Raw genomic sequence first — 23,665 nt, 5'->3', positions numbered from 1 at the left:
AGTAACGCCTAATTGTCAAGATCAACTGAGCAAGATTTTGAACGCTGCAACGTCGCTAGCATTTGAATTTGATTTCTCTGCGTCAGTTAGCGATTCAAGTAGGTCATTGGACTCGTTCAACTGCATTCCATCTCTGGTTCATCTGTTGCATTGGGCCCCCACATCATCGACTTTGCCCACATATGGTCAGCGCTCCATTGAGGTGTACCACCAAAACGAAATCCCGAGAGTTGGAACGAGAGTATGAAAACCTGAACAGCGCCAGGAATATATATCGAATTTCTGCTCAAGGTATTACTGCATATCACTCTCGCTCAGAAGAACACGGATATATCCCCGCCTCCCCCACTCGGCGGTAAATTGCATCAACTTCACGAGGTTTAGGAGAAGCAACAACATTGAAATATTCCAACGTGCCGAGCATGCCGTCAGACACCAACCCTTCAACATCTCTGACGGAGGGTGGATCTGGTGCTGGCGTGACAGATGATGATGTTGTTTCCTCAAATACTCCCACCGCTCGCCAGCGCCTGCGCGCCAAAGACATCAGTATCGTTCCCGGAAGTACACCGACTTCTCCCATTGTCATCTCACCCAATGGGGATATCATTTTGGAATACATTGCCATGTCCTCAGAGAAAAGTCACTACTGGCAAGTATCCAGTGAACAACTGATCAGTGGTAGCCCTTATTTTGGGGCGATGCTGGATTCAAATAAGTTTATGGAAGGGAGATTACTTGCGCAACAGCGACGGGCTCTGACTGAGGGGGCCAATTTAAACACACGGGATACTTTGGCAGACAAAATTGATTCAGCGTCACTGGCTACATTGCCTATCGTCAAGATTCCCAGCAGCCCAAAGTCTGAGTTATGTGGTATTGAAGCGATACAGCTGTTTCTGAAGATCCTTTGCCTCGATATCTTGGATCCAGAAGCAAAGTCCGCTTTTCACAATGACCTGGCGGTTCTGCCACCATCGCTTGTTGCCAAACTTATTGATATATCCGAGTGGTTCAACTCTATAAAACCGGTTCGGCGAGTGTTACAAGAAGCCAATTATAGGGGTGGTGTCAAATGGAAACCCGCGGTCTCCACAAAGGTGTTCAACCTTGATATGTTGAAAATGAAGGAAAGACGAGTCCGAGAAATGATTGTCATCTCAGCATTCATTGGTCTGAAGGATATCTTGAAAGCCATGACCCATACATTGATCATTATAGGATCAAAATTCTGGCAACAGGGATTGGAAAGACCGAAAACTGAAGAATATTCGAATTGGAAGTATCTTCCCGACGGCCTGGAAGGTATGTATCATCATGTTTCCCAAACGCGAAGCGAACGCTCACTAAGATGTTGTTGTCTAGAGGAATTGTACCACCGGCGGCAACGCGTCTTGAATACGTTGACAGATTTACAAGCCCACTTTCTGCGTTCATACGGTGGACTTGAAAGAGATGAATCAGATCGGAAACCAAACACAATCGGCCCAACGACTTCCTATCGTCCCCCTGAACTCCAGTGCCGTAACGGTTTGGCCAATGGCATGCAATGTGATGTCTTTCATCTGGGCCAAATGTTGCGCTTCTTTGCGTTGCGGACCAAGACTGTATTCTTGGGCTCTACGCTCATCGACCCGGACTTTAGCATCGAAGAAAGTGACCCCGACGAACCTTTGGAACAAAATACTAGTGGGAAAGCAGCTGTCTCCAGCGATGAACCGCAATTTGCCATCAATCAGGTGATCGCGGGTCTAAAACAATACCCCGACTACCAAGTCGATCATAATCATGTCGGTTGTGGAATCCGACGTCGCCTCCTGCCAATCTTGGACGGGATCGAGAAGTTTATTGCCGACAATCGAGGTCTACTGGGGGTTCAGGCGAGCCTCTGGGAGTCATTGGAAACCCGAGCGTTGAGTGCGTGGTCAGGACGGGGGGCACCGAAAAACCATACGATCGAAATTAGGTTCTCGAAAATCACGAGAATTGTTACCCCATCCGGCGCAAGGACCGACCAATTCAGCTCTCAAGAAGATCAGGCTCGTTTGATGTTCACTGCTGCAAAGTACAAATGGGAGGCCTAGGGTGGGCTATCTGAACCTTTGGGAGAGTTACATAAAACCACGTCATGTTGGTTACAGACTGCTATGACGGAAGCGTTCGACAGGGGAGACCGGTCTGGACCTGAGCCCCAAAAACTTGTTGGGTTCTTCGCCCTTCCGGTCGCTTTACCGGTGACATGGTCTCGCTTTAGCTGGTACGATAGCACTTCTCTGTGACAAAGCATCTGGTAACTCAAACAGGACCCTGGTGCTGGAGTGAAGTTCGAAAGCTCGATGTATAGTATTTGCACAGTCTTTGCCAATGGAAGTCCTAGAGTTTGAGACTAGAGAGGTCATTATCCTAAAATGTATCGTGACGAAAACGACAGTAGTTTAGAATAGTGTAGAAGAGGCTTTGTGGAGTGATCAATAAATGAGAATCTGAATATCATCAAGTACGAACTTCACAAGAGAAAAGTCATGCGAGGCTATCCGGCGATGAAGAACTTTTCCTTGCTTTGATTTTCTATAATACCTTTTGTATGGTTATGTTTTGATCGGATGAACAAGAATACAAAGCATACAAACCAAGTTCAAAATGTGACAGTCTGAGTTCCTTCTTTCCATAATAAGATCAGTTCTTTTTCAAACAGTCTATCTTCTTGTTCAGGTGACACTTTTGTAGACAGAAAAAATTGACCGCGAGAGAAAATCAATAAACGGGATCGCCCCAGAAATAGCCCAGATCAAGATCTAGATTCGATTCTGTAGGGAAAAAGGAGCCGGTGATCTGACCAGTCGTCGGATCGTATGGGAAATACTCGTCGTAAGAGCTTCGACCCGAGAGTGATTTTTCGGGCTTGATAAATGAGTCAAGAAGATCTGGTGGCTCCAGTCTGTAAGGTGCGGATATTCCAAGAGGAGTGCCGGATTGGTCCATTGGTGAGCAAGCGATGGAGTCCATGTCGGCAGCAATACTGCCCGCCGCAGTCGTGGATGGTAGCGTAGTGGACGTGTCAAAGGGAAGATGGTTCATGGCCTGATCGTCCAAGATGAGCGCGGCTTCACCGAGGTCAGGGGCATCCAGAATGGAGGAGGCAGAGGACTCTTCATTCTCGGACAGCTCCGAAATATTAATGCAAAAATGGGGCGCAAGACGGCGTAAGAATCCATCACAGAGTCTCCAGGCACGTTCACAGGCTGGGTTGGTTTTCGACAGTGTGGACAGCCAGCTGAGGGCTTTGGTGGCCGCTTTCGAGACCATTGTTGCCTTCTCGGGCACATGCTGTGCTTTGAATGCCAGTTCCAACAGGAGCACCGTGGTAGATTGCATGAGATAGTGGAGTGTACACCACCAAGGAGAGATCCGATGCAGAAGGGCTGCATCAAGGGAATCCGGGAATAGTGTCAACATGTGGCATGCAGACTCGACACACTCTGCCGCCGTCTTGCTGCAAAACTCATACGCCTTGTCCCCATCTGATCGAGAAGAGTCGAGTCGACATAAGCAGGGACGAGTAATCCCGATTTTGGTGCTGTAGAAGAGGAACGCAAGTCCCATTCGCTGTCCCAGAGGACATTGCGATGTCTGCGTTGAGGTAAAGTCGTAGGCCGATGGAAGATTCATGAACCAAGAATCGATCTCGAGCATCAAACTCTGAATAGTAAACTCAATACTTGCCCATGGTGCTTGCTGCGATTCGGGGCTGTAGAGCTTGACTGTCATTCTCTTGGCGATTGTTGTGAGCGATGTCAACTGTAAGAAATATAATGACATGCACGGGGGAAGGCTTTTCAGATATTCAGCACGGGTAATCTTGATATCCGCTTCTGCACTTTCATCGTTTGTGTCCGAGTCACCGCCAGAATCAAGATTGGCAGTGCTGCTATTGAGCGTTATTCGCTCTAGAGGACTCGAAGTACTTCGGCCGACGGTGCTGATGAGGTGAGACACTTCTTCCTTCTGAAATTCGCTTTCATCGAAAGGCTTGGGGAGAGGTGTGGTGCAAGAGCTATCGGTGATGCAGGATGGACGCCCCGTGATGACTGTCAGCAGATGCTCAACAGTATATAGTGACCACCAGACACGATATCTGATCTCCTTTGACGTATCCGAAGTACAAGAACCCACATTGCGAAGGTGAAGACCAAGGGCTAGAGCTCCTCGAACCGCACTTCCGCAGAGCTTCCAGGCTCTGGAAAAGACAGTAGTGTAAGTGACAGTACTGGGTCTAGCATTCGGAGAACTGACATACCTGTTGATGTGACTAAATGCAATCATATAAAAACAAGCCAGTCCTTCAACTTGAAGTTGCTGAAGATCAGGGTGATGCAATGACTGATTCTCCAGGCTCAGCATCCTGGCCCTCGTAAAATAAACCCCATGGTCGTCTTCATCTTCCTTCCAATCCGCATCTGTCAACTGAGCATGCTTTGCAGCGATGGCAAATATGAGATTCAGGATGGCCAACCATTTGTTTCCAGGCTTCAAAGAGGGCTGGCTGAAGTAGACTTGGAACTGCGAGACGAAAGTTGAGATCCCAATGATCGGGAAAGACGGATGGACAGAAGTCAGGTAGGCATTAAGCAACTTTGTTGCCGCATCTTTGGAGGGGACGACGTTGGGATCGACTTTCTCGGAATTTGGAACTTCAAGATCGTCAAGATAGTAGTTCAGAGAGGCCATCAGTGGGTCGCTGGAGTTTTCTGGTAGTGGCGTCAGCGTGGGAGAAGGAAGAGCATTCTCATCATCTGCATTCGACATGCTGCAGGGCCATCCCTCATTCTCGTTATTGACCTCCTTGCTAAGCTTCTGCAGCCAGGTGATCTCAGAGCTCTTTCCGATATAACCAGTTGAGCGAGCTACCTCGTCTCTATTGAAGTCTTCCTCGGTATGATCCACTTGGTCCAGGGTCGCATCGAAGGAGGGATGCGAAGGAGGAGGCTCTGAGGTTAGCTTCCGTTGTCCGGAACCATCGGCATCGGCATCCAATGCTAGGTCGGAAGCGGAGTCCTAAGTCTATCTCAGACATGGCTTGCTTATGAAAAACGTATCAGGATCCCTACCACGGCGAGGGCGATGTTCACGAGCTGTTCATCTGAGACCCCAAATCGATTGCTCAGCTTGCTGATGACGTCTTCGTATGCTTGCACTTTCGCTGACAAGCTTGCCAGTTGGCTTCGCGGGTTGTGTACTTGCATCAGTATCTGGGCAAAATAGCAGAGACGAGAAGCCAAGAAGGTACTCACCGCTTGGACTTTTCTCTTTTGCCATCAGTGTAGCAACAGATGATGCCCGCCTCTCGACAATTCCGGCACCCAGACTTGTCTCCGGTGCACTTTGTCTTTCTCTGTCGACAGGATTCGCATGCACGACGAACATGGCGCCGATGAAATCTTCCTGGCGAGGTAAATGCAGACTCAGCGCCTTCTGCAAGGCGTGGAATAGCCATCTTCTTTGCTCCCAATCCAGAATTGGCTCCCTGGAAGGATGATAGATTATCCTGGACGCAGATTATGAGATGGTCTTTTCACAACTCCACAGACAGAATACTTACCACGCTAGATAACTGATGGCAGGTTTCTGCATCAGCACATGATAGCTTGAACAAGCTCTGCTGTTCGGCCCACGTTGGAAAATGGATGCTGCTCATTGTGAGGCTTGCACAGATTAGTCACGTCAAGGTCTGCCTCCATCGGGTCACTTGTAGTCAGCAGGTTGTCATGATGATTCGAGAAGACCCCGGTTTGAAGATTGCATTACCTCAAAATATCTATGGTGTTTTGTCGAGACCTGATGTTTCATAGCATCAGGGCCTTACAGAAACCAAGATGATGAGACCAATAACAGACTTATAAAAGCACTGAAAAGCGGAGCCTCTGGAAGAAAGGAAACATTGCGTGCGAAGCAACCAGCAACTCAGCATACTCTGTCTGGGTCAGCACACGCAGGTCAACCTAAATTCGTCCGGCAGATGTCCGACAATGACGATGTTCCTAAAACGAAGTGACCACACCGGTGCAGTATGTTGAAAATGGCCGCCGAGTTGATGTTCAAGCTTGATCTGCGGCATATATTTGCCTCCTGGAACTGCCGGCATTTGCAGAGGCAAATCTGAGGTCCTTCGGTGGGCAGATTTGCTTGTCTGTACAACTAATGGTACAGAGAATTTGCCATCAACCACTAAACTATGGCGGCGTTGCATCCAATTACGATTAGTGACATCCTGGCAATGTTCATGCAGATGAAGCAACCTCCCCGGTGTCTCTCTGATCCTGCTTGCGGCTTTTGTGTCGGTGACAGGCCTTTTTTATCCACGGATTTTGCATCGGCTGTAGAAACCGACAGTCTGTAGTATCCGACGTGGAGGAGAATGCAAGCGGTGTTTGTATAGCCTGGGGAGGCCGAGGAGCGGTAATGCTTCGGCACCAGCAACAACCAAGTTCGGCAGGGCTCCAGCCATCGAAGCCGAGACGGTTATACCTACCAAGTGGTTTCTATGGTACTAGTAGCGTGCCTCATGCCCCCAAGTGGTCGGGATGGCCCAGGCCTGCCACGCAATGTCAGTCTGACGTTTGAAGTAGAGGCGGGCGGGTGTCTGTTGTCGCTGGTTGAAAGCGAAGAACCAGGGATAGGCGAATATCATCCATGGACCAGCTCTTAGGTACGAAAAGCTTGACGGAAGTTGCAAGTCATGCTTTGTCCAATTCAGGTCAGTGCGAATAAGAGCATCTGAAGCGTTTAACTCTTCAAGTCGCGCCTGAAGTTAATAATTCTGACGTTGTGAGATGACGCGCGGATGACCAAGACGAGCATCACCAGCGGGATGTTGCACTTTGCTCGCTAGACGTGGAAAAGAAACTGATTGTAGAGCGATACCCATTTCAGGGGTGAGGTCAAATCATGATCAGGTCTAGTTATTTTGTGTCAATTTTGGGTAAGCTAAAGACACGGTCCTGGGAAAGGATGTGAAAGGCAATCAGATAACAGGGGAAGCTTGGAACACGGTCTTGATGGCAAACGAGTGCCAAAAAAAAAAAAAAAAAAAAAAAGGAATGCCACAATCCGAACATCATTAAGTAACAAACTCTATACAATCCGACTCCAAAATTACTCGATCAGGAAATTCTCCGCAACACTGCGTACGTCCTTGGAGAAGCCGGTGCTCTCCCCCTCCATCTCCAGGAGGGAGGCACTAAGAACATCAACATCCACGAAGGGCTGAGCCTTGGTGAACCGGACGCTCATTGGGAAGAAGGCATCCTCATCAGCGTCGGTTGATTCGAACTCGAAGCTACCGGAGGGGTTCGACTCGTCGACTGCGCCGAGATTCCAGTCCAGGCTGTCGCCCGAGACCTCGTAGACGGCATCGAAGCTAGAGACAGCAGGTTCCGTGGCGCCGTAAGGAATGGTGACAACGACATCCTGAAGGCTATCCGAGCCGGTGAGCTCATATTCGACCGTCACAGTGGTCGAGTCAGAGCCCTTATTCACCCATACGGTAAAGGTGATGGGCAGGATTTCAGCGTTATCGGCTGAGCTAGCCACGCGCCATCGCAGGACGCCGATAGAGTTGTTTGCGGGGAACCGCTTGGAGGTGTCCTTGAGTTGAATAGCGGAAGAGTTGGTAAAGAGGGCCTTGTCGACGTTAGGGTGTGTCCGGAACTGAGCACCATGGGTAGGAGTGGCCTGAAGATCAAGACGGAGCTTGGTGAAAGATGGGTCGGTGATACGGAGCTGAAGGTCACCCTTGACTTCGAATGATTTCAAGGCACCTTCCCGAGTGAGGGTAGCGGAAATGGTCTCAGCGATTGTAACGTGAACAGGCTCGCGGTCTGCGGTGAGCGACTCGCGGGCGGAGGGGACCTCTGGCACAGGAGTCGAAGTCTCTGAGCCGACCAACGGGCTGGACTCCTCGATTTCGGGGCCTAGGTCACCGCGGACCTTCTCGTAGATATCAGTTGCCTTGGACTTCTTGCCAAGCTGCATACCCTTACCGCGGGTGGGGAGGGGCCTACTCAATTCCGCATGTTAGCAATCACACATATCACACCAGACATACTTCCACTCCCAAGATTCAACTTACTTGGCAAATGCCTTCTTCTTCTCTGCCTCGTAGGAATCGTATGTGTCGGGCACAGCCGGGCGTGTAGGAGGTGTGTAGACGGGGTAGTTGGGTGCCCTCGGGGCAGCAGCGCGACCTGTGCGGGCAGCTTCCTTGCGCTGCATCTCCAATTGCTTCGCCTTTCGCTTGCGCTCCTCGCTTGCTTCCAGTTCTTTGTTCTGTAGATGCATGTTAGCATGAAGTAGCCCCGCAGCCCATCTCTAGACGTACCCGCTCAATGATCTCCTGGATTCTCTCCTCGTGACTCTCCATCTCCAAAAATGTCTTTATCTGAGACAGCGAGAGGTTCTCCCGGTATCCCAGTGTCACCAATTCGTCGAATGCGCTGAGCAACTCAAAGGCATTGCGAAGGATTTCTCGCTCGTCCAGGCTCTTGCAAATGCTGGTAGTAACTTGGGCAAACAAATGGAGACTGTCAATATCTTGAAGAATGTTTGACTGGCGGTTGGTGATCAAAACAATGTACAACTCGTCCAATGGCTGGTAGACGAAGCGGACGTTGTCCTGCTCCACGGTGGTGTGCTGGGTTCCCGAGTCGGCGAGTTTGGGGAAGGAGGCAAGCAGGGCTTCAATACGTGACCGAGCGATTTCGCGGAACTGGCGCGAGAGAACCGCTTTGCCTCCACGGGTGCATATCGACGCTGCGAGAACGACCTGTTGTGGGAGCACGGAGTTAGCATTTGGGCCTCACGGGCATCCCGCCGGTGTACGGGTAGAGTATACCATTGTGAGAAACGAGAGAGGTCAAGAAACAACAAGTAAATTGGTATCGAGGGTGCACCACGAGATATCGGTGGACTCTGTAGCCTGACGAGCCCTTTGTGATGTTGATGGACAAGTCGTCCGCACGGGCAGCTACTCTGTTCTCTTCGGCCCGTTGGCCCGTGCGCCCACTTCCCCCTTCGCTTAGTCGGCCTTGGGTCGCTGCACTTTTTCTTTCATTCAACACTCACCCACCACCCCGCCGTTTCCCTATCGCAACAGACCGTAGCCGGTTTCGAATTCACGTCTTGCTGCGTTCACCCTGCCCGAATCGTTCTCTGGTCGCTTCTTTCCCCGCTTTTCGCCATTCTTACTCCTCTCTAACCGCCACCGCCGAACCACGACACGTCCCATTCATTTTGACTTTTGACGCGTCTTCATGTCATGACCGCAACATCTTCCGCTCCATTTCAAACCATGGAGGTCCCTGCTGCTGAGGACTCGATGGAAATGGCCTCACCCTATCATCAGGAGCAGGTCGATGATTTCGATATCGACATCGACCTGATGGAAGATCATGTTTCAAACATGGATAGCGACATGGTCGGGGTCGATGACCCCGCAGCCTTGTCCGCCACAGAACCTGACATGGTTATGTATGATGAGCCTTCCCCAGAGTCGATGGTTGACGCCGAGAACTTCGACCTCCTTGATGCGGATGAAGGCACCGTTCCAAATTACGAAGCAGACATGCTGGGAAGTGACCAGGACGAAGAACTCGTGGAAGATGTGCCCACTATTCAAGTCGAAATCACTGACAGCAACACAACTGAAACCCAAACGGACAACTACCATGTTCCAGAACCCGCCGAGACTATCGAGTCCGCGCCCTACGTCTCAGATCATCGCACAGAGACGGTCACCTCGGAAGTCATCGCAGAGCCACGGTCACAGTCGGAAGCCGAGCACACCCAACAGGGAATTCTTCTGGAGTCAGGTCAGACGGGAGAGGTCCAGGCTGAGCAACCCGAGGGTACTCAGGTCAGTGTCAGCAATGACCAGACCGAGTTTAATGAAGCTGCTCATTCTGCCTTGGACAGTACCGTTGATATAGCTGAGGATCAACCTGCTCACACTCACACGAGCCCCCTTGCCCAAAGTGCTCAGGTTACTGAACCGGATGTCAGCAATGCCCAAGCTGAACTCGATGAAACTGCTCATGTAGCCTTGGACGGGACCGATACTGCCGAGGATCAACAGTCTGTTCACCTTCAAACTTCTTCCGATGGCCCTGAAACCCAGGTTTCTCAGACAGACTCTGCTTCGAAAGAAACCGAAGTAGAAAACACTGAGTATCCTGTGACTCCTAAGCCCCACGAGTCACACGAGTCACACGAGTCACACGAGTTGGAACATCAGACCCATGAACCCGAATATGAGAACCCCGAAGATGAGTCTTTGCACCCAGTCAAGGTGCTTTACCAGGACAACGAAATTTCTCTCTTCCCGCCCCTTGCAGGAGATTCGGCGGAGACTTTTTTCCTCCACGATGAAGAGATTGGGTACGACAATGTCGGTAGACTGTTCAGTTGTTTCCGAGATGTTCTTGGGGATAATGTTGCCAAGGATGAGGTTCTTGTTATTGATATCGATGCTCTTGGTATCCAAATCACGGAGGTAAGCAAGAGTTCGTCAACCCTTGTCCGGTTGCTATATATACTCACATTCACACCAAGGACTCGCAACATACATCCAAGATGACCTTGCAACATATTTTGGACATTTACGTTCGCCTCAGCTATAACGATGGCATTACCCACCCAGATCCGCTTTATCTCACGCTTACTAGCAAAATTTCTTCTTATTCTGAGTTGGCTGGTCTGGACAGTGCTGCAAATGAAGGCAAAGGCCTCTCTCAGATCCACGCATGGGATGTAGACTGGGAGGATGAGGGCAACGAAGGTTCTGCAGCATATGAACAGCCCGTCGAAGACTCGCATGTCGGTGAGCCTCAGGGCCAGTCTGCACAGGCGGCACATGCCGAAGCCCCTGATGATGGTTACTCTGAACATGACGGTGCTGACACTGGTCCTGTTGAACCCGTACATGAACAAGGAGAGAACGAAGAGGACAATCATGATTCGACGAGAGTTCAGTCTACTCACGAAGAAAAAGGTGAAAACCACGATGATTCTGAAGCTCAGGATATCGAGCCCTCGACTGCCACTACTGGTACCACTTCGAACCCCCACCCGAACGAGCAATCGCCACGTGGATCTACGCACTACATGGTCCGGCAAGGGTGGGATTCTTGGGAGGAAACCCCGAGCAAGGAAAGCCAGAACGAAGAAGACCAGCATGAGGAAGACCAGCATGAGGAAGACCAGCATGAGGAAGACCAGCATGAGAAAGACCAGCATGAGGAAGATCAGAGAGAGGAGGTTCACGCTAGCCATGATCACGATGAGGAAATTCCGACTCGGAATAGTGTACACGCCGACCATCGAGACTTCGATGATTTCGAAGACGAAGCCACCCACGAGCAGAACTATGTGCCAGAATCAGCGGACGATACGACTGCTGGTGATCTTACATTTGTCCCCGATGAAAAATTCACGCAGGAGAATGGTATTGCGCCTGATGACCAGGATGGTACTGCGGGCCTTGATGATAATTCCTTTGGAGAATCCGAGTACACTCTGGACAACACGCCACAGGAGGATAATCTTGATTTCCCCGAGCAAACCTTAGATCCCGAAGATGACTTGCTTGGCATTGCTGAAGACCTGGTGCAGACTCCTGACCAAGGCCGTCAAAACGATCAGCTCAAGTATGCCGAGGAGGATTTGGTCTCTCCCCATGACGACGATGCCGCAGCTTCGCCCGCCGGAGAAGCTCAAGACAACGGTCCTCACTCCGACTTCCAAGCCTCGGAAGCAATCGAATTGTCGGGAATTGACCCTTTCTCTACTGACTCCCATCCCAATGACAATATCTCCACGTCTGCCCAAGGGGCCCAGGAGAAAGATGAGAATGAGCGAGACCCCACCAACGCCACCCCCGATTCTAAGCGCCACCGACCTTCAGAGGCCACCAAAATTGAGGGAACCGTTTCTTCCCCTCCTAAACTCCACTCCTGCCATACCCCCAAGTCTCTCAAACGGATGCGTGAGGCGGGTGATGTATGGATTCGCACGACAAGCCCCCCCTAGTGTCAAACGCCGCCGATCCTAGGAAACCACTATGCGCTCGCCGTCTTTCCTCGATTCACATGCCCTGCATTATCAGACCCTTGGATGACTAGCCAGCGTGTGATGCGATTTTCACTTTTGGATGTCGGCCTCTCAAGTGTTTCAGCAGATACAGCGGAGTAACGAACGACCTAGCTACTAATATCTGCCCTAGCGACAGCTCGACTTTTCTGGTACGAACAGGAGACATTTGCCCGACCCCGGGGTTTCGATCGACTAACCCACCCCAGGTAGGTATTTAATTGCTCTTTGAACCCTCTAGCTGCCCGGGGGGCCACGACCTCTGGGAATTCGACTTTAGTGTGGACCTCGATAACCCATGAATCGCCCGTTTCGCCATGGTTTGCCTCCTCTCCGAATGTTCCTTTTCCCAAGTTGTTCTATGGGGATGGCATTATTTCTGGATTTCTTTTTTATTTGATTCTCCCCGCACGATACCACCAATCCCGTTCCCGGCTTCCCGCAAAACTGTTTCAGCGTCGAAGGAGTTGAGGTTGTTGTCCATCCCGGTCGGACAGTGTTCCATTTGCATCTCACATAGTTACGCGGCGTTCGGGTGTGGGATAGTTTCCAGTTTTTTTTTACTAGGTCTAGTGCCTGCAATGCAATCCTGGGATAACCTTCGAAGCTCAGTCTTGCATGAACAATGCCGTTGTGTAGTACCTTCGGAATTTGTACCTTGTGCAACGGCAGTTCCAGTCAGGGTTGATCGACCCGGACGAGCCTTGGAAATTAGCCGAGATCCACTCGTGCACCGCATGTCTAGATTGATTGGGTGTTGCCTGCGAGTTGCTCGGGCTTAGCGTGGCCAGCGTTGCTTTCGGCGGTTCACAACTTGTGAAGTGTTGGGGCATCCGCCGCCACGCATTACCCTACATAATGTAAGGTCAGGTTGTACTTAGGGCGGCCATCCCACCCCCAGGTGTCTTCATATAAATACGAGGGACCTAGCCTAGGGTCTCGAATTACGGGCGACATGTGCGAATGCTATTTTTCATGCATTGCTACCTACTGTAAAGAAGGCGATCGATCAAGTATCTTCTGCAGTATTTAGGTAGGAAATGGCAGTATAAGGCCGGATATACTTCGCAGTGTATACTCTCATGTATAACATCAACATTGAATATTTACTTCGTAGAAGCCCATTCAAGGGCATCTCCTTCCAAGCGAGATCTCATTAAAAGCGCCTTGGAATTCCGGTGGACCCCCGGTCCGATGTATAGACACGCCGAATGCGGTTGGACGAGATCGATATGAAACGACGATCGGCACGGCGAACTTGGGACAGGGTCCAACGCCCCTGGCCTTTGCTTCGCTCTGCCTACTGAATTGCCCATGACCACTGCCTCCGCGTAGAGCTTCTGAACCCATCCAGTGTCTCGTACCTCCCAGGACCCAGCATCCTCGCGCCTCACAGCCAGTGCACCTGCGTCTTTTGTGATCGGGGGCCTCTTGGACGGCAGCTCGGACTCAGCCGTTACCTCTTACGCGTCCTGGTCGGCCCAGGCTCGAAACGGAACCCCACCGCACGCAGGCACCAAACACCTCCTTCTGCCACCGACTGCGTCTGCGCGCGACTGCGACTCCGCGACTGCTTCTTTTCCTCGTTTGCATATTCATTCTCCTTCTCCGCAGAAATCTCGGGCTGGCTCATTTTTCTGCTTCGCCTCCCTTCGTCCCGTTCGCTCTGCCGCGATCCCCTCGTTTATCGTCCCAGTCGCTCATTTCCGCCTCCCTCGATTCTTGCATTGTTGGCACTGGAGGCCGTTCGACAGTAGGAGCCCTCTGCTCCTCGACGCATTCAAAATGATTCCAGACAAGTACGCTCCGCCATTGCCTTCTGTCGCGACCCTGTGGCCAAGTGGCCACATGCGCTAACCGTCTGTCACCTGCGTCAACAGATATGTCGGGCTAATATTGGCCATTCTATCCACCATGGCAATTGGTATGCTCTCAGTCGATCTCGAAACCCTCGTGACAATATGCTGACTGGTGTGGCTAGGTACGAGTTTTGTGATCACAAAAAAGGTGCGTTGGGTCTCCCGCGCCGACCGTAGCAACTGAGCTGCGGCGGAGGCGTCAGTCGAGGAAGTCTGGAGGAAGCTGGGAGTCGCTGACCGTTCATTCCAGGGTCTCATGCAAGCCTCCGAACGACATGGATTTGAGGGTGAAGGATTCTCATACTTGAGGAGCCCAGTGTGGTGGGCCGGTGTCATCATGCGTATGGGACCTTACCCATCCCAGGTCACAACGCCAACTGGAAGCATAGACTAACGGGCATCACAGTGGCTATCGGAGAGATCGCAAACTTCGCCGCCTATGCGTTTGCGCCCGCTATTTTGGTCACGCCGTTGGGTGCGCTCAGTGTTTTGATCGGGTTCGTTCACCTCTTCCCTCCAACAAGGTGGGCATGGCATCATAGCTCACAAAATGCAGCGCCGTCCTCGGTTCATATTTTCTCGATGAGCGATTGGGTACATTGGGCAAGCTCGGATGCGCCATGTGCCTTCTCGGCTCCGTCGTCATTGTCCTCCATGCGCCTCCCGACACACCAGTCGACAAGATCGAGCAGATGCTGGCATACGCCCTTCGCCCGGGTTTCCTTTTGTACTGCCTGGCAGTTGCGATTTTCTCGACCGTTATGATCTATCGCGTTGCTCCGAAACACGGCAAAAAGAACCCGCTCATCTTCATCTCGATCTGCTCCACTGTTGGCTCAGTCTCTGTGATGTCCATCAAGGCCTTCGGTATCGCCGTTAAGCTGACTTTGGGAGGCCACAACCAATTCGGCCGTCCATCCACCTACATCTTCGCGATTGTCACCGGATTTTGCATTTTGACGCAGATGAACTACTTCAACAAGGCATTGAATGAATTCTCCACTTCGATGTAAGTACCAGTAAAGACGAGTTGTCTGAATCTGTGTTGTCGTAGCGTTGCTGACCAAAGCCCGCCCCTCTTTGCAGTGTGAACCCCCTCTACTATGTGACATTTACGACCGCTACGCTTTGTGCTTCCTTTATTCTCTTCCAGGGATTCAATACCACCGACGCTGTCAACACCATCTCCCTCCTATGCGGGTTCCTCATCATCTTTACTGGCGTTTACCTCCTCAACCTCTCACGACACGATCCGGACGGACATCACCTGGTCAACCCCAAATATGATGAAGACGGCGTCCCGACAGATGGGATTGCGAGCTTCCAGACTCGACGGTCGATGCAGCTTCGCCGCAGCGGTGAACCGCACCGCCGGAGCTCGTCTAGCATCTACCTGAACGGACATGGCGACCGCGAGGGACTCATTCACTCCTACGATGTCGAGAATAACGGTGCGATTGGCCTCGAGGATCTGGCTGAGGAAAGCGACGGCGAGCCGGGACCAACCTACTCGCGCAATGAACAGCGAGAGCGGGAACAAGATCTCACGGCAGAGCATACTAAGCAGAATAGCCATGCGTGATCTTGAGCGCTCCGTTGTATAGCGCTTCCGTCTCGTGAGGTCCCCGACACGACGCCTTTCTCTCATCACATTTCTCCTCCCGAACTTACCAGCCCTGCCGGCTTCTCCTCCGCTTCGCTCCGCGAGCTTCCTGTGTATTTTTACTGCCTCATCTAAAATGCCTGTGGACCTGCGACTCGGGCCCATAACCAAGGCGCTAGGCATGCCCGTATGAAACGATTGGATATGACTGGGTTTTCTGAATGGTTCTTTCCTTGGTCCTTTTTCTTTGTTCTTTTTTGCTTCATTTAAATCTGTTGATTTGGTAATTGGCGAGAGGCATCATTGTATATACCGTGTTCATTTTCATCGAGACTTCCTGGCAATAGATTTGGAGTGGGTGGGGCTCCTCCCCCAACCCCGATGATGTATTCGCTGGTCAGCTGTCGTGGGCACTTTACATCCGAGAGAAACTTGCGCATGCGCTCGCCCCACGCGGAGGCCCCGAAGGCTGAACGCAGGCTGAATTTTTAGGGTCGACCCGGGCGCCGACTTTTCCCTTCTCCCCGCATTTCCTGCTACGACGCGATATGCCGGGCTTGCTGCGGAAACTGGCCATCGTTGCCGCGGTCGACGGCTTGATCCTGCATGCGCACGGCGTCAACGGACCCCGCCCCAATAATGGAAGTAACAACGAGGCCTCGTCGATTCGAATCGACTATAAGACCAACAAGATCACCGCATTGCCAGCATCGGCCTCGGGGACATTAGAAGGCCGCGACGTTTTGGAGGCGTACGGTCTGGTCGGTAGGTCTTTTCCAACATATAATCCCGCGCTCGACCGCCAGTGTACTTGTACAGCCAGCCCTAACATGCGTCGCGAACTATCAAACAGGACTCCTATCTGTCTCATCCTACTCATTCCTCGTTTCCATTACCCAGCGCCAGCAGGTCGCCCAGATTCGCGGCCAACCCATTTATGTCGTCACCAATGTTGCCGTCATCCCTATATCCTCCCAAGCAGATGCCACACACGCAATCGCACAGGCCCGGAAAGAAGTGACACAAGAAGAGCCCGATCTTGACTCGGGCTCTGACGAGGATATACCGGATAATGCCACTGATGGCGCAGAAACGGAGATCGGAAGCGTGTCCACGTCCCCTGCTCAGACCTACCACGCCCGCGGCATGAGTGGGGGAAGTATCGCTGAAGATGTGATTGAGAAACGAGTTCGGTTTGGTCGATTTGCCGCCAACTGGCTCTCTCGTAAGAATCTCGGTCTGCCACGGCCCGGTGCATTGGAGAATGACGATGTGCCCGAGTCGCCCTTTAATGATAGCCCTCGATTGTCTGGGGAAGGTTCCGAAGGAACCAGTGAAGCTACTGATCCCGCTGCTCCGCAAGATGCAGGTGTTGCTCAGGATGAGGCAGACCGTCCAGGGTCTGATCAGGCGACAGAGCTGTTGCCGAAGCTGCTCCGATATACGAAGTTGTTGTTTTCTTCGCACAATTTCTTTTTTGCGTATGATTATGACCTCACACGCCCATTAAATGCACAGGAGAACCGAAAGGCGCAGCTGCCTCTCCACAAGATGGTGGATCCATTGGTATGCTCCGATCAAAATCCTACCTAGGCGGATTAGAATTTCTAGCTCACTTATCCCAGTACTTTTGGAATAAGCATCTCATGTCTACATTTATTGACAAAGGTGCACATGGATTCATTCTTCCCTTGTTGCAAGGATTCGTGGGTCAGCGAGAGTTCACAGTCGCTAACACTGAGAAGCCCGCGGACGAATCTGTCAGTGAGAAACTCACTGAAGGCCGGATACTGGGTGAAAGCCAGGAGGCCGAAGCTGTGGAGACCACGGCACCTAAGCGGAACTTTCTTTTGACTCTCATTTCACGACGCTCAGTTAATCGCCCCGGGTTACGCTACCTCCGTCGTGGTGTGGATGATGAAGGAAACACGGCCAATACCGTCGAGACGGAGCAAATCCTCTCAACACCAGATTTGGATCCTTCTCACAATGCCTACTCATATCTGCAGCTGCGAGGCTCGATCCCATTGTACTTCTCCCAGTCGCCATATGCTCTCAAACCTATCCCGGTGCTGCACCACTCCGCTGAAACAAACCAGCTTGCGTTTGCAAGACACTTCCGAGAACTGAGCCGGAGATATGGCAAAATTCAGGCTGTTTCTCTAATTGATAAACATGCTGGTGAACTCAAGCTGGGTGAGCAATATGAAAGATATGCTGGGGTTTTCAATGAAGCGGGTGGCATTGATGGCACACCACTGCGTTTGGAGTGGTTCGACTTCCATAACGAATGTCGGGGTATGAAATTTGAGAATGTCTCACACTTGGTCGACCGCGTGAAAGGAACTTTGGACGAATTCGGTTATACCATTGTCAAAGATGGTGCATCGTTGTGTCGCCAGGCAGGTATTGTTCGCACGAATTGCATGGACTGCCTGGACCGCACAGGAGTTGCGCAATGTGCTTTTGGGCAGTGGGCTTTGGAGCTCCAGCTGCAAAATGAAGGCATCCATATTGACTTGGGTGGAGACTCATCGACTCAATGGTTCAATACGCTCTGGGCGGATAATGGCGATGCTATCTCGAAACAGTACTCGTCCACAGCTGCGCTGAAAGGAGACTACACGAGAACCAAGAAGCGAGACTACCGCGGAGCTCTCAACGACTTAGGTCTTACGCTCTCGCGCTACTATAATAATATCGTCAACGACTATTTCTCTCAGGCCTGCATCGACTACCTTCTCGGAAATGTTTCGACGCGCGTCTTTGATGAGTTCGCCATCGAGCTGCAAACCACCGACCCAGGCATTTCAGTCGGCAAGATTCGCCAAAATGCCATTGACACCAGCTGCAAGATTGTCATCAGCAGTCCCACGGAAGAATTCCTCGGCGGCTGGACCATGCTTACCCCCCGCCAACCGAACACCCTTCGCACCCTTCCCTTTGAAGAGTCCGTCTTGCTTCTCACCGATGCAGCCGTGTACAGTTGCCGCTTCGACTGGGAAACAGACAAAGTACTCTCCTTCGAGCGAATTGACCTCCGCTCCATCTCCCGCATCCACTACGGTACATACATCACGTCTATTCTAACAGATAGCCAGTCCGACGAACGCAGCAACGTCGGTCTGGTCATCGTTTACCGCGACGGCGACTCCAATGCCCTGCGCGTCAACACCCGCTCCCTGCAGACCAACGTCCCTTCGGAGAATCTCGAAGCCACTGCCAGCTCGAACGGAGAATGGGATCTGGTCTCTTGGCTGCGTGGGACGAAGCGTGCCACCACGCGATTTGTGGCGTTCAAGTCACTCCCCGTCTCGAATCCGGCCGCTAGCCCTCGTCTTGGTCCCACTGGCGGCAGTGTGAGGGAGCTGGATCGAGTCCGGACCATCTGCCAGGATATCGAGCGGGCGATGCTGGCCGGGGATGGTCAGAATATGGATTCGGCCTCTTGCGTTGAGAGCATGAATATAATCTCCCTGGCGGATGCGAAGAAGCGAACGGGGTTCTTGGAGTATCTTGTCTATGATGTTAAGAAGCTGGTTTGGGCTTAGGGTTACCACTGTGAGGTAGCCATGTATATTTTTCGGTGTGACTTAATGTCACGTACCTAGCTATCCTCATTTTAGCCCATGATAGTACCTACCTAAGACAGCATACACGATTTGACGCACATATATATTTACACTCCGACCTGCCTCTGGTAACACCCTATGGTTTTGTATTTAGTGTAGTCGTATCGTATTGTGGAAAGGTCAATCGTGTCCCTCGTAGTAGAGCTATTTAAGTTAAAATGGGAAATCGGAGACTCGACTTGGTTGAAGTGGCTCCTTCCATGGTTTTATACAAGTGAGATATCATTGATATCTTCCGCGTAGACCTCGAGGGCATCGTTGGACCAGCTGATACCGAGATAGTCTCTCTCTGCTTCCCAGAATACTCTCCAACTGACTTTCTGGCTCGTACAGAATCTCTGAGTTCTTTTTTGTACGCCTGGCAGTGCCTTCAGTATCGCCTGACTGCGCTGCTTGACCAACCTCCACCGCCGGCGGTGATTTCGCCTGCGCAGCCCCCACCGCCTTTCGCCGCCTTCGGGCGTCGTCGTTTTTTCTGCCCGCAAGACCAACCGCCCCTCAAACTCGCAGAGCAGTGGCTTTGGAGTCGATCTTCTTCCTGGTCATCTCTTTCTCTGTTTCCTTTCGCCCCTGCTATTTTTGACCTCCGTCGATCAGGCGTCTTTGCTATTCGCGGGGAACAACGGGCCCGCACATTCTTGGCGGGGCTCAACTGTGCCACACGCACTTTTGCTCCCACCCGGTCGCACGTTCACTTCACCACTCCAGCATGGATTGGCAACCGCAAGATGAGCCATTGAGGCAGCTGGCCTGCTGCCTCCGGGACTCACTGAATGGCCAGGACCAGTCGATTCGCAAACAGGCCGAAGAGGTACAGTACTCTAATTTTTCCCGCTTTCTGCGCCTTGACCACGCCGGCACATCCCCTCCTCCGATGTCCCCCCGTGCAAGGAAAGCAGAGCAGCCCAACAAGTAACGGGAAATACTGATCATGTCTTCTGGCCTGCTAGATGCTCTCTCAAGCTACCTCCTCCCCCGACTATGTCAACTACATCACCTATCTTTTTTCCACCCCGCAGGCCCCCCCCCGCTGTGGGCATGGACCCTGCTACTTACGCCGTGGTCCGCTTCGCTGCGGCCATGAACATGAAGACCAAGCTCTGCATGGCCTTCCGTACCATCAACCAACACAGCCTGAACTTCATTCGGTCCGCCGCCCTCATCGCGCTGCAAGACAACGACCGCCAAGTCCAACGAGGTGCCGGAAGCATCATCACTGAAGTGGTGCAGCAGGGTGGTCTACTGGCTTGGCCCGAGGTCCTCCACGAGCTGCTCGGGCTTGTCGGCAATGTCCAGGGCAATGTTTCCCAGCCCGCACAAGAAGCCGCCATGGCGGCTTTGTTCAAGGTCTGCGAGGACAACCGCAAGATTCTGGACCGCGATTACCAGGGCCAGCGCCCTCTCGACGTGATCATTCCCAAGCTGATGGAGTTCACTTCCCGCGAAAGCGCGCGTGTCCGATCGCTCGCTCTGAGCAGTATCCATGTCTTTCTTCCACACCGCTCGCCTGCCCTAATGGCTTCCTTGGATCTTTTCCTTTCGCAATTGTTCAACCTTGCCGGTGACCAGGACACCGAAGTGCGCAAGATGGTCTGCCAGTCATTCTCTCAGCTGGTGGAGTTCGCGCCCGAGAAGCTGATTCCGCACATGGAAGGACTCGTCAACTACATCATCATGCAGCAGCAGAATCAGGAGGATCCCGAGCTCGCCCTGGACGCTGCGGAGTTCTGGATTGTTGCCGGGGAGCAACAGCGTCTGCAGCAGGCGCTCGCCCAATACATGCCGAAGATCATTCCTGTCTTGCTTCACAACATGGTGTATGAGGAGGACGATGTAATTCGCTTGATGGCCGACCAGGATGATGCCGAGACCGAGGACCGCGCCGAGGATCTTAAGCCTCAGTTTGCCAAAACAAAGGCCGACAAAATGAACGCTCCCAAGCAGTCTGACGGCGCCAATGATTCTGCTCCCCAACAGGAGGAGGACGAAGATGACCTGAGCGAGGGAGAAATTGAGGACTCTGAGTTTGGTGACGACCCCGAGGACGAATGGACTCTTCGGAAGTGCTCTGCTGCCGCGTTGGATGTCTTCTCGAACGTGTACCACGATCCGATCTTTGAGATCATTTTGCCCTACCTCAAGGAGACCTTGCGTCACGAACAGTGGCCCAATCGTGAAGCGGCCGTCCTCACTCTGGGTGCTGTCGCCGATGGATGCATGGATGCCGTCACACCTCATCTTCCGGAGCTGGTGCCCTACCTGATTTCTCTCCTCAACGATGCCCAGCCTGTTGTGCGTCAGATCACCTGTTGGTGTCTGGGACGGTACTCCGAATGGGCCTCCCACTTGAGCGACCCCGGCCAGCGGGTGCAGTTCTTTGAGCCCATGATGGAGGGTATTCTCCGTCGGATGCTTGACAACAACAAGAAGGTGCAGGAGGCTGCCGCGTCGGCGTTTGCCAGTCTGGAAGAAAAGTCAGACGACAGCCTTATACCTTACTGTGAGCCTATTCTTCGGCAATTCGTTCAGTGCTTCGGCAAGTACAAGGACCGCAACATGTACATCCTCTACGACTGTGTTCAGACTCTTGCCGACTGTGTCATGACTGAGCTGGCCAAGCCCAATCTCGTGGAGATTCTTATGCCTGCCCTCATCGAGCGTTACAACCAAGTGACCGATCAGTCTCGAGAGCTTTTCCCCCTGCTGGAGTGCCTTGGATACATTGCTGGAGCTTACGGCGATGCCTTCTCGCCCTTTGCAGCCCCTATCTTCCAACGCTGCGCCAAGATCATCTACCAGAACCTTGAGGAGTCTATTGCGTCTGTGAACAATGACGCTGTGGAGGAGCCAGACAAAGACTTCCTGGTCACCAGCCTGGACCTGCTCAGCTCCATTATCCAGGCCATTGACCCTCAGAAGAGCAGCGAGCTGGTAGGCCATTCGCAACCGCGGTTCTTCGACCTGCTTTGCTACTGCATGCAGGACCCCAACCACGAGGTCCGCCAGTCTTCCTATGCTCTGCTGGGTGACTGCGCGATCAGCATCTTCTCTCAGCTTGAGCCCTTTATCCCGAACATCATGCCCATCCTTATCAAGCAGCTTGACCTGGACCAGATTCCGGATGACGACCGCCACACTGGTTTTAGTGTGTTGAACAATGCTTGCTGGTCGTGCGGTGAAATTGCCGTGAATGAGAAGGCCACCCTGGGCCCTTACATTGAGAAAGTGTACAATGGGCTGTTGGCTATCATCAACAACGAAGAGATCATTGACTCTGTCAACGAGAACGCAGCCATGGCTCTCGGTCGTCTTGGGCTCTGCTGCGCGGACCTCATGGCCCCGCATCTGAGCGAATATGCTTCTCCCTTCCTGAAGTCGATGAACAAGATCGATTTCACCCGCGAGAAGGCGTCTGCTTTCATGGGTTTCAACGCCGTTGTTATGAAGAACCCCCAGGCCATGGAGTCGAGCCTGGCCGACTACTTCCAGTCGATTGCTTCATTCCCCAGCAAGTCGCTGGCGCAGGAGGAATACCGGGATATCCAGACCTCATTCCAACAAGTAAGTACTTTTCCCCCCGTGAAAGGGAGGAACCACTCTCTCTAATGCACCGAAAAGGTCCTCCAAGGCTACAAAAACATGATACCCAACTTCGATTCGTTCCTCTCGCAGCTTCCTCCGCCTGTGGCTCAGAAGCTGCGTTCTGTCTACCAAGTCTAAGACTAACCTCTTCGCCTCCAACCCCTGCTTTCGCATCGACCGCTCCTGATGCGAGACTACTTTGCACTGACAGACCTTTAACTTCCTTCTTTGCTTGCTGGGGGATCTGACCACCCCCACGAGCTTCATTCTGCCCTGGATTCAGCGTTTCCTCTTTATGTACCTCTGTTTGTTCTATTTTTTTATCCGCATCACGGGCTTGCATTGTCCTCCATCTGACCAGGAGGACTGAACTGAGTGGATAAAGAGGTCAAAAGTAGGTCAATATCAATGTGAGATAATGAACTTTCATCTGGGCGTTTTAATTTTTTTCTCCTTTTTTGCCTTTTTTTCTATCCTGGTGTATGCCCCCAATGTTGGCTGCATATAACCCTCCAAGATTATGATGATGAGGCAAGGCCCATGACTGAGGTCAGAGAACGAACGCAGATGGTAGAGGAATGATTGCGAGGATGTGATGTGCTATGACTGTTTCTCTCTGTTGTATCTGACCTGACTGATTCCGGTTTCTTTCTCCTATTTGCATGTCCATGCCCGCTGACCGGATCGTCCCTGGCCAGGATCGAGTCCGCGTCCAGCACCACCGCGCATGATTTCGACTTTAGCTTAGATACTAGATAGATTAGATACCTAGGTAGATTCCCCTATTTGATGCATATGGTCCAAATGCAACTAACTTCCATCTCTCCTTCCTCCTGCCTCCTCTGGTT

General features: G+C 52.0%; 7 protein-coding genes across 7 annotated transcripts; 5 read left to right on the top strand and 2 right to left on the bottom strand.

Annotated features, from left to right (window-relative positions):
* Positions 1–422: 422 nt before the first annotated feature.
* On the top strand, positions 423–2,084 carry N7532_007967 (uncharacterized protein; the record flags this gene model as incomplete). The annotated part of the gene is made up of 2 exons (XM_056620459.1): positions 423–1,305; positions 1,366–2,084. The coding sequence occupies 2 exons, from the start codon at positions 423–425 to the stop codon at positions 2,082–2,084; spliced, it is 1,602 nt and encodes a 533-aa protein (XP_056471265.1).
* A 670-nt stretch (positions 2,085–2,754) lies between these two features.
* On the bottom strand, positions 2,755–5,695 carry N7532_007966 (CeGAL family transcription factor; the record flags this gene model as incomplete). Its single annotated transcript, XM_056620458.1, has 5 exons — positions 2,755–4,237; positions 4,298–5,055; positions 5,109–5,236; positions 5,292–5,472; positions 5,600–5,695. The coding sequence occupies 5 exons, from the start codon at positions 5,693–5,695 to the stop codon at positions 2,755–2,757; spliced, it is 2,646 nt and encodes an 881-aa protein (XP_056471264.1).
* A 1,457-nt stretch (positions 5,696–7,152) lies between these two features.
* N7532_007965 (coatomer subunit delta) lies at positions 7,153–8,893 on the bottom strand (the record flags this gene model as incomplete). The annotated part of the gene is made up of 4 exons (XM_056620457.1): positions 7,153–8,056; positions 8,129–8,325; positions 8,378–8,821; positions 8,891–8,893. The coding sequence occupies 4 exons, from the start codon at positions 8,891–8,893 to the stop codon at positions 7,153–7,155; spliced, it is 1,548 nt and encodes a 515-aa protein (XP_056471263.1).
* A 453-nt stretch (positions 8,894–9,346) lies between these two features.
* On the top strand, positions 9,347–12,081 carry N7532_007964 (uncharacterized protein; the record flags this gene model as incomplete). The annotated part of the gene is made up of 2 exons (XM_056620456.1): positions 9,347–10,546; positions 10,606–12,081. The coding sequence occupies 2 exons, from the start codon at positions 9,347–9,349 to the stop codon at positions 12,079–12,081; spliced, it is 2,676 nt and encodes an 891-aa protein (XP_056471262.1).
* Positions 12,082–14,055: 1,974 nt separating this feature from the next.
* Positions 14,056–15,582, top strand: N7532_007963 (DUF803 domain membrane protein; the record flags this gene model as incomplete). The annotated part of the gene is made up of 6 exons (XM_056620455.1): positions 14,056–14,065; positions 14,123–14,148; positions 14,251–14,341; positions 14,407–14,497; positions 14,557–15,009; positions 15,087–15,582. 6 exons carry the CDS (start codon positions 14,056–14,058, stop codon positions 15,580–15,582), a joined length of 1,167 nt encoding a protein of 388 aa, XP_056471261.1.
* Positions 15,583–16,151: 569 nt separating this feature from the next.
* Positions 16,152–19,154, top strand: N7532_007962 (uncharacterized protein; the record flags this gene model as incomplete). The annotated part of the gene is made up of 3 exons (XM_056620454.1): positions 16,152–16,368; positions 16,457–17,169; positions 17,229–19,154. The coding sequence occupies 3 exons, from the start codon at positions 16,152–16,154 to the stop codon at positions 19,152–19,154; spliced, it is 2,856 nt and encodes a 951-aa protein (XP_056471260.1).
* Positions 19,155–19,944: 790 nt separating this feature from the next.
* Positions 19,945–22,955, top strand: N7532_007961 (putative importin beta-2 subunit; the record flags this gene model as incomplete). The annotated part of the gene is made up of 3 exons (XM_056620453.1): positions 19,945–20,051; positions 20,186–22,796; positions 22,854–22,955. 3 exons carry the CDS (start codon positions 19,945–19,947, stop codon positions 22,953–22,955), a joined length of 2,820 nt encoding a protein of 939 aa, XP_056471259.1.
* Between the last annotated feature and the right edge of the window lie 710 nt (positions 22,956–23,665).

This window comes from Penicillium argentinense (assembly GCF_028826775.1).
Source record: "Penicillium argentinense strain IBT 30761 chromosome Unknown utg000009l_segment0_segment0, whole genome shotgun sequence".
NCBI classification, from domain to species: Eukaryota; Fungi; Ascomycota; class Eurotiomycetes; order Eurotiales; family Aspergillaceae; genus Penicillium; species Penicillium argentinense.
The sequence above is the reverse complement of the archived record's forward strand: the minus strand, read 5'-3'. Positions and strand labels throughout refer to the sequence as shown.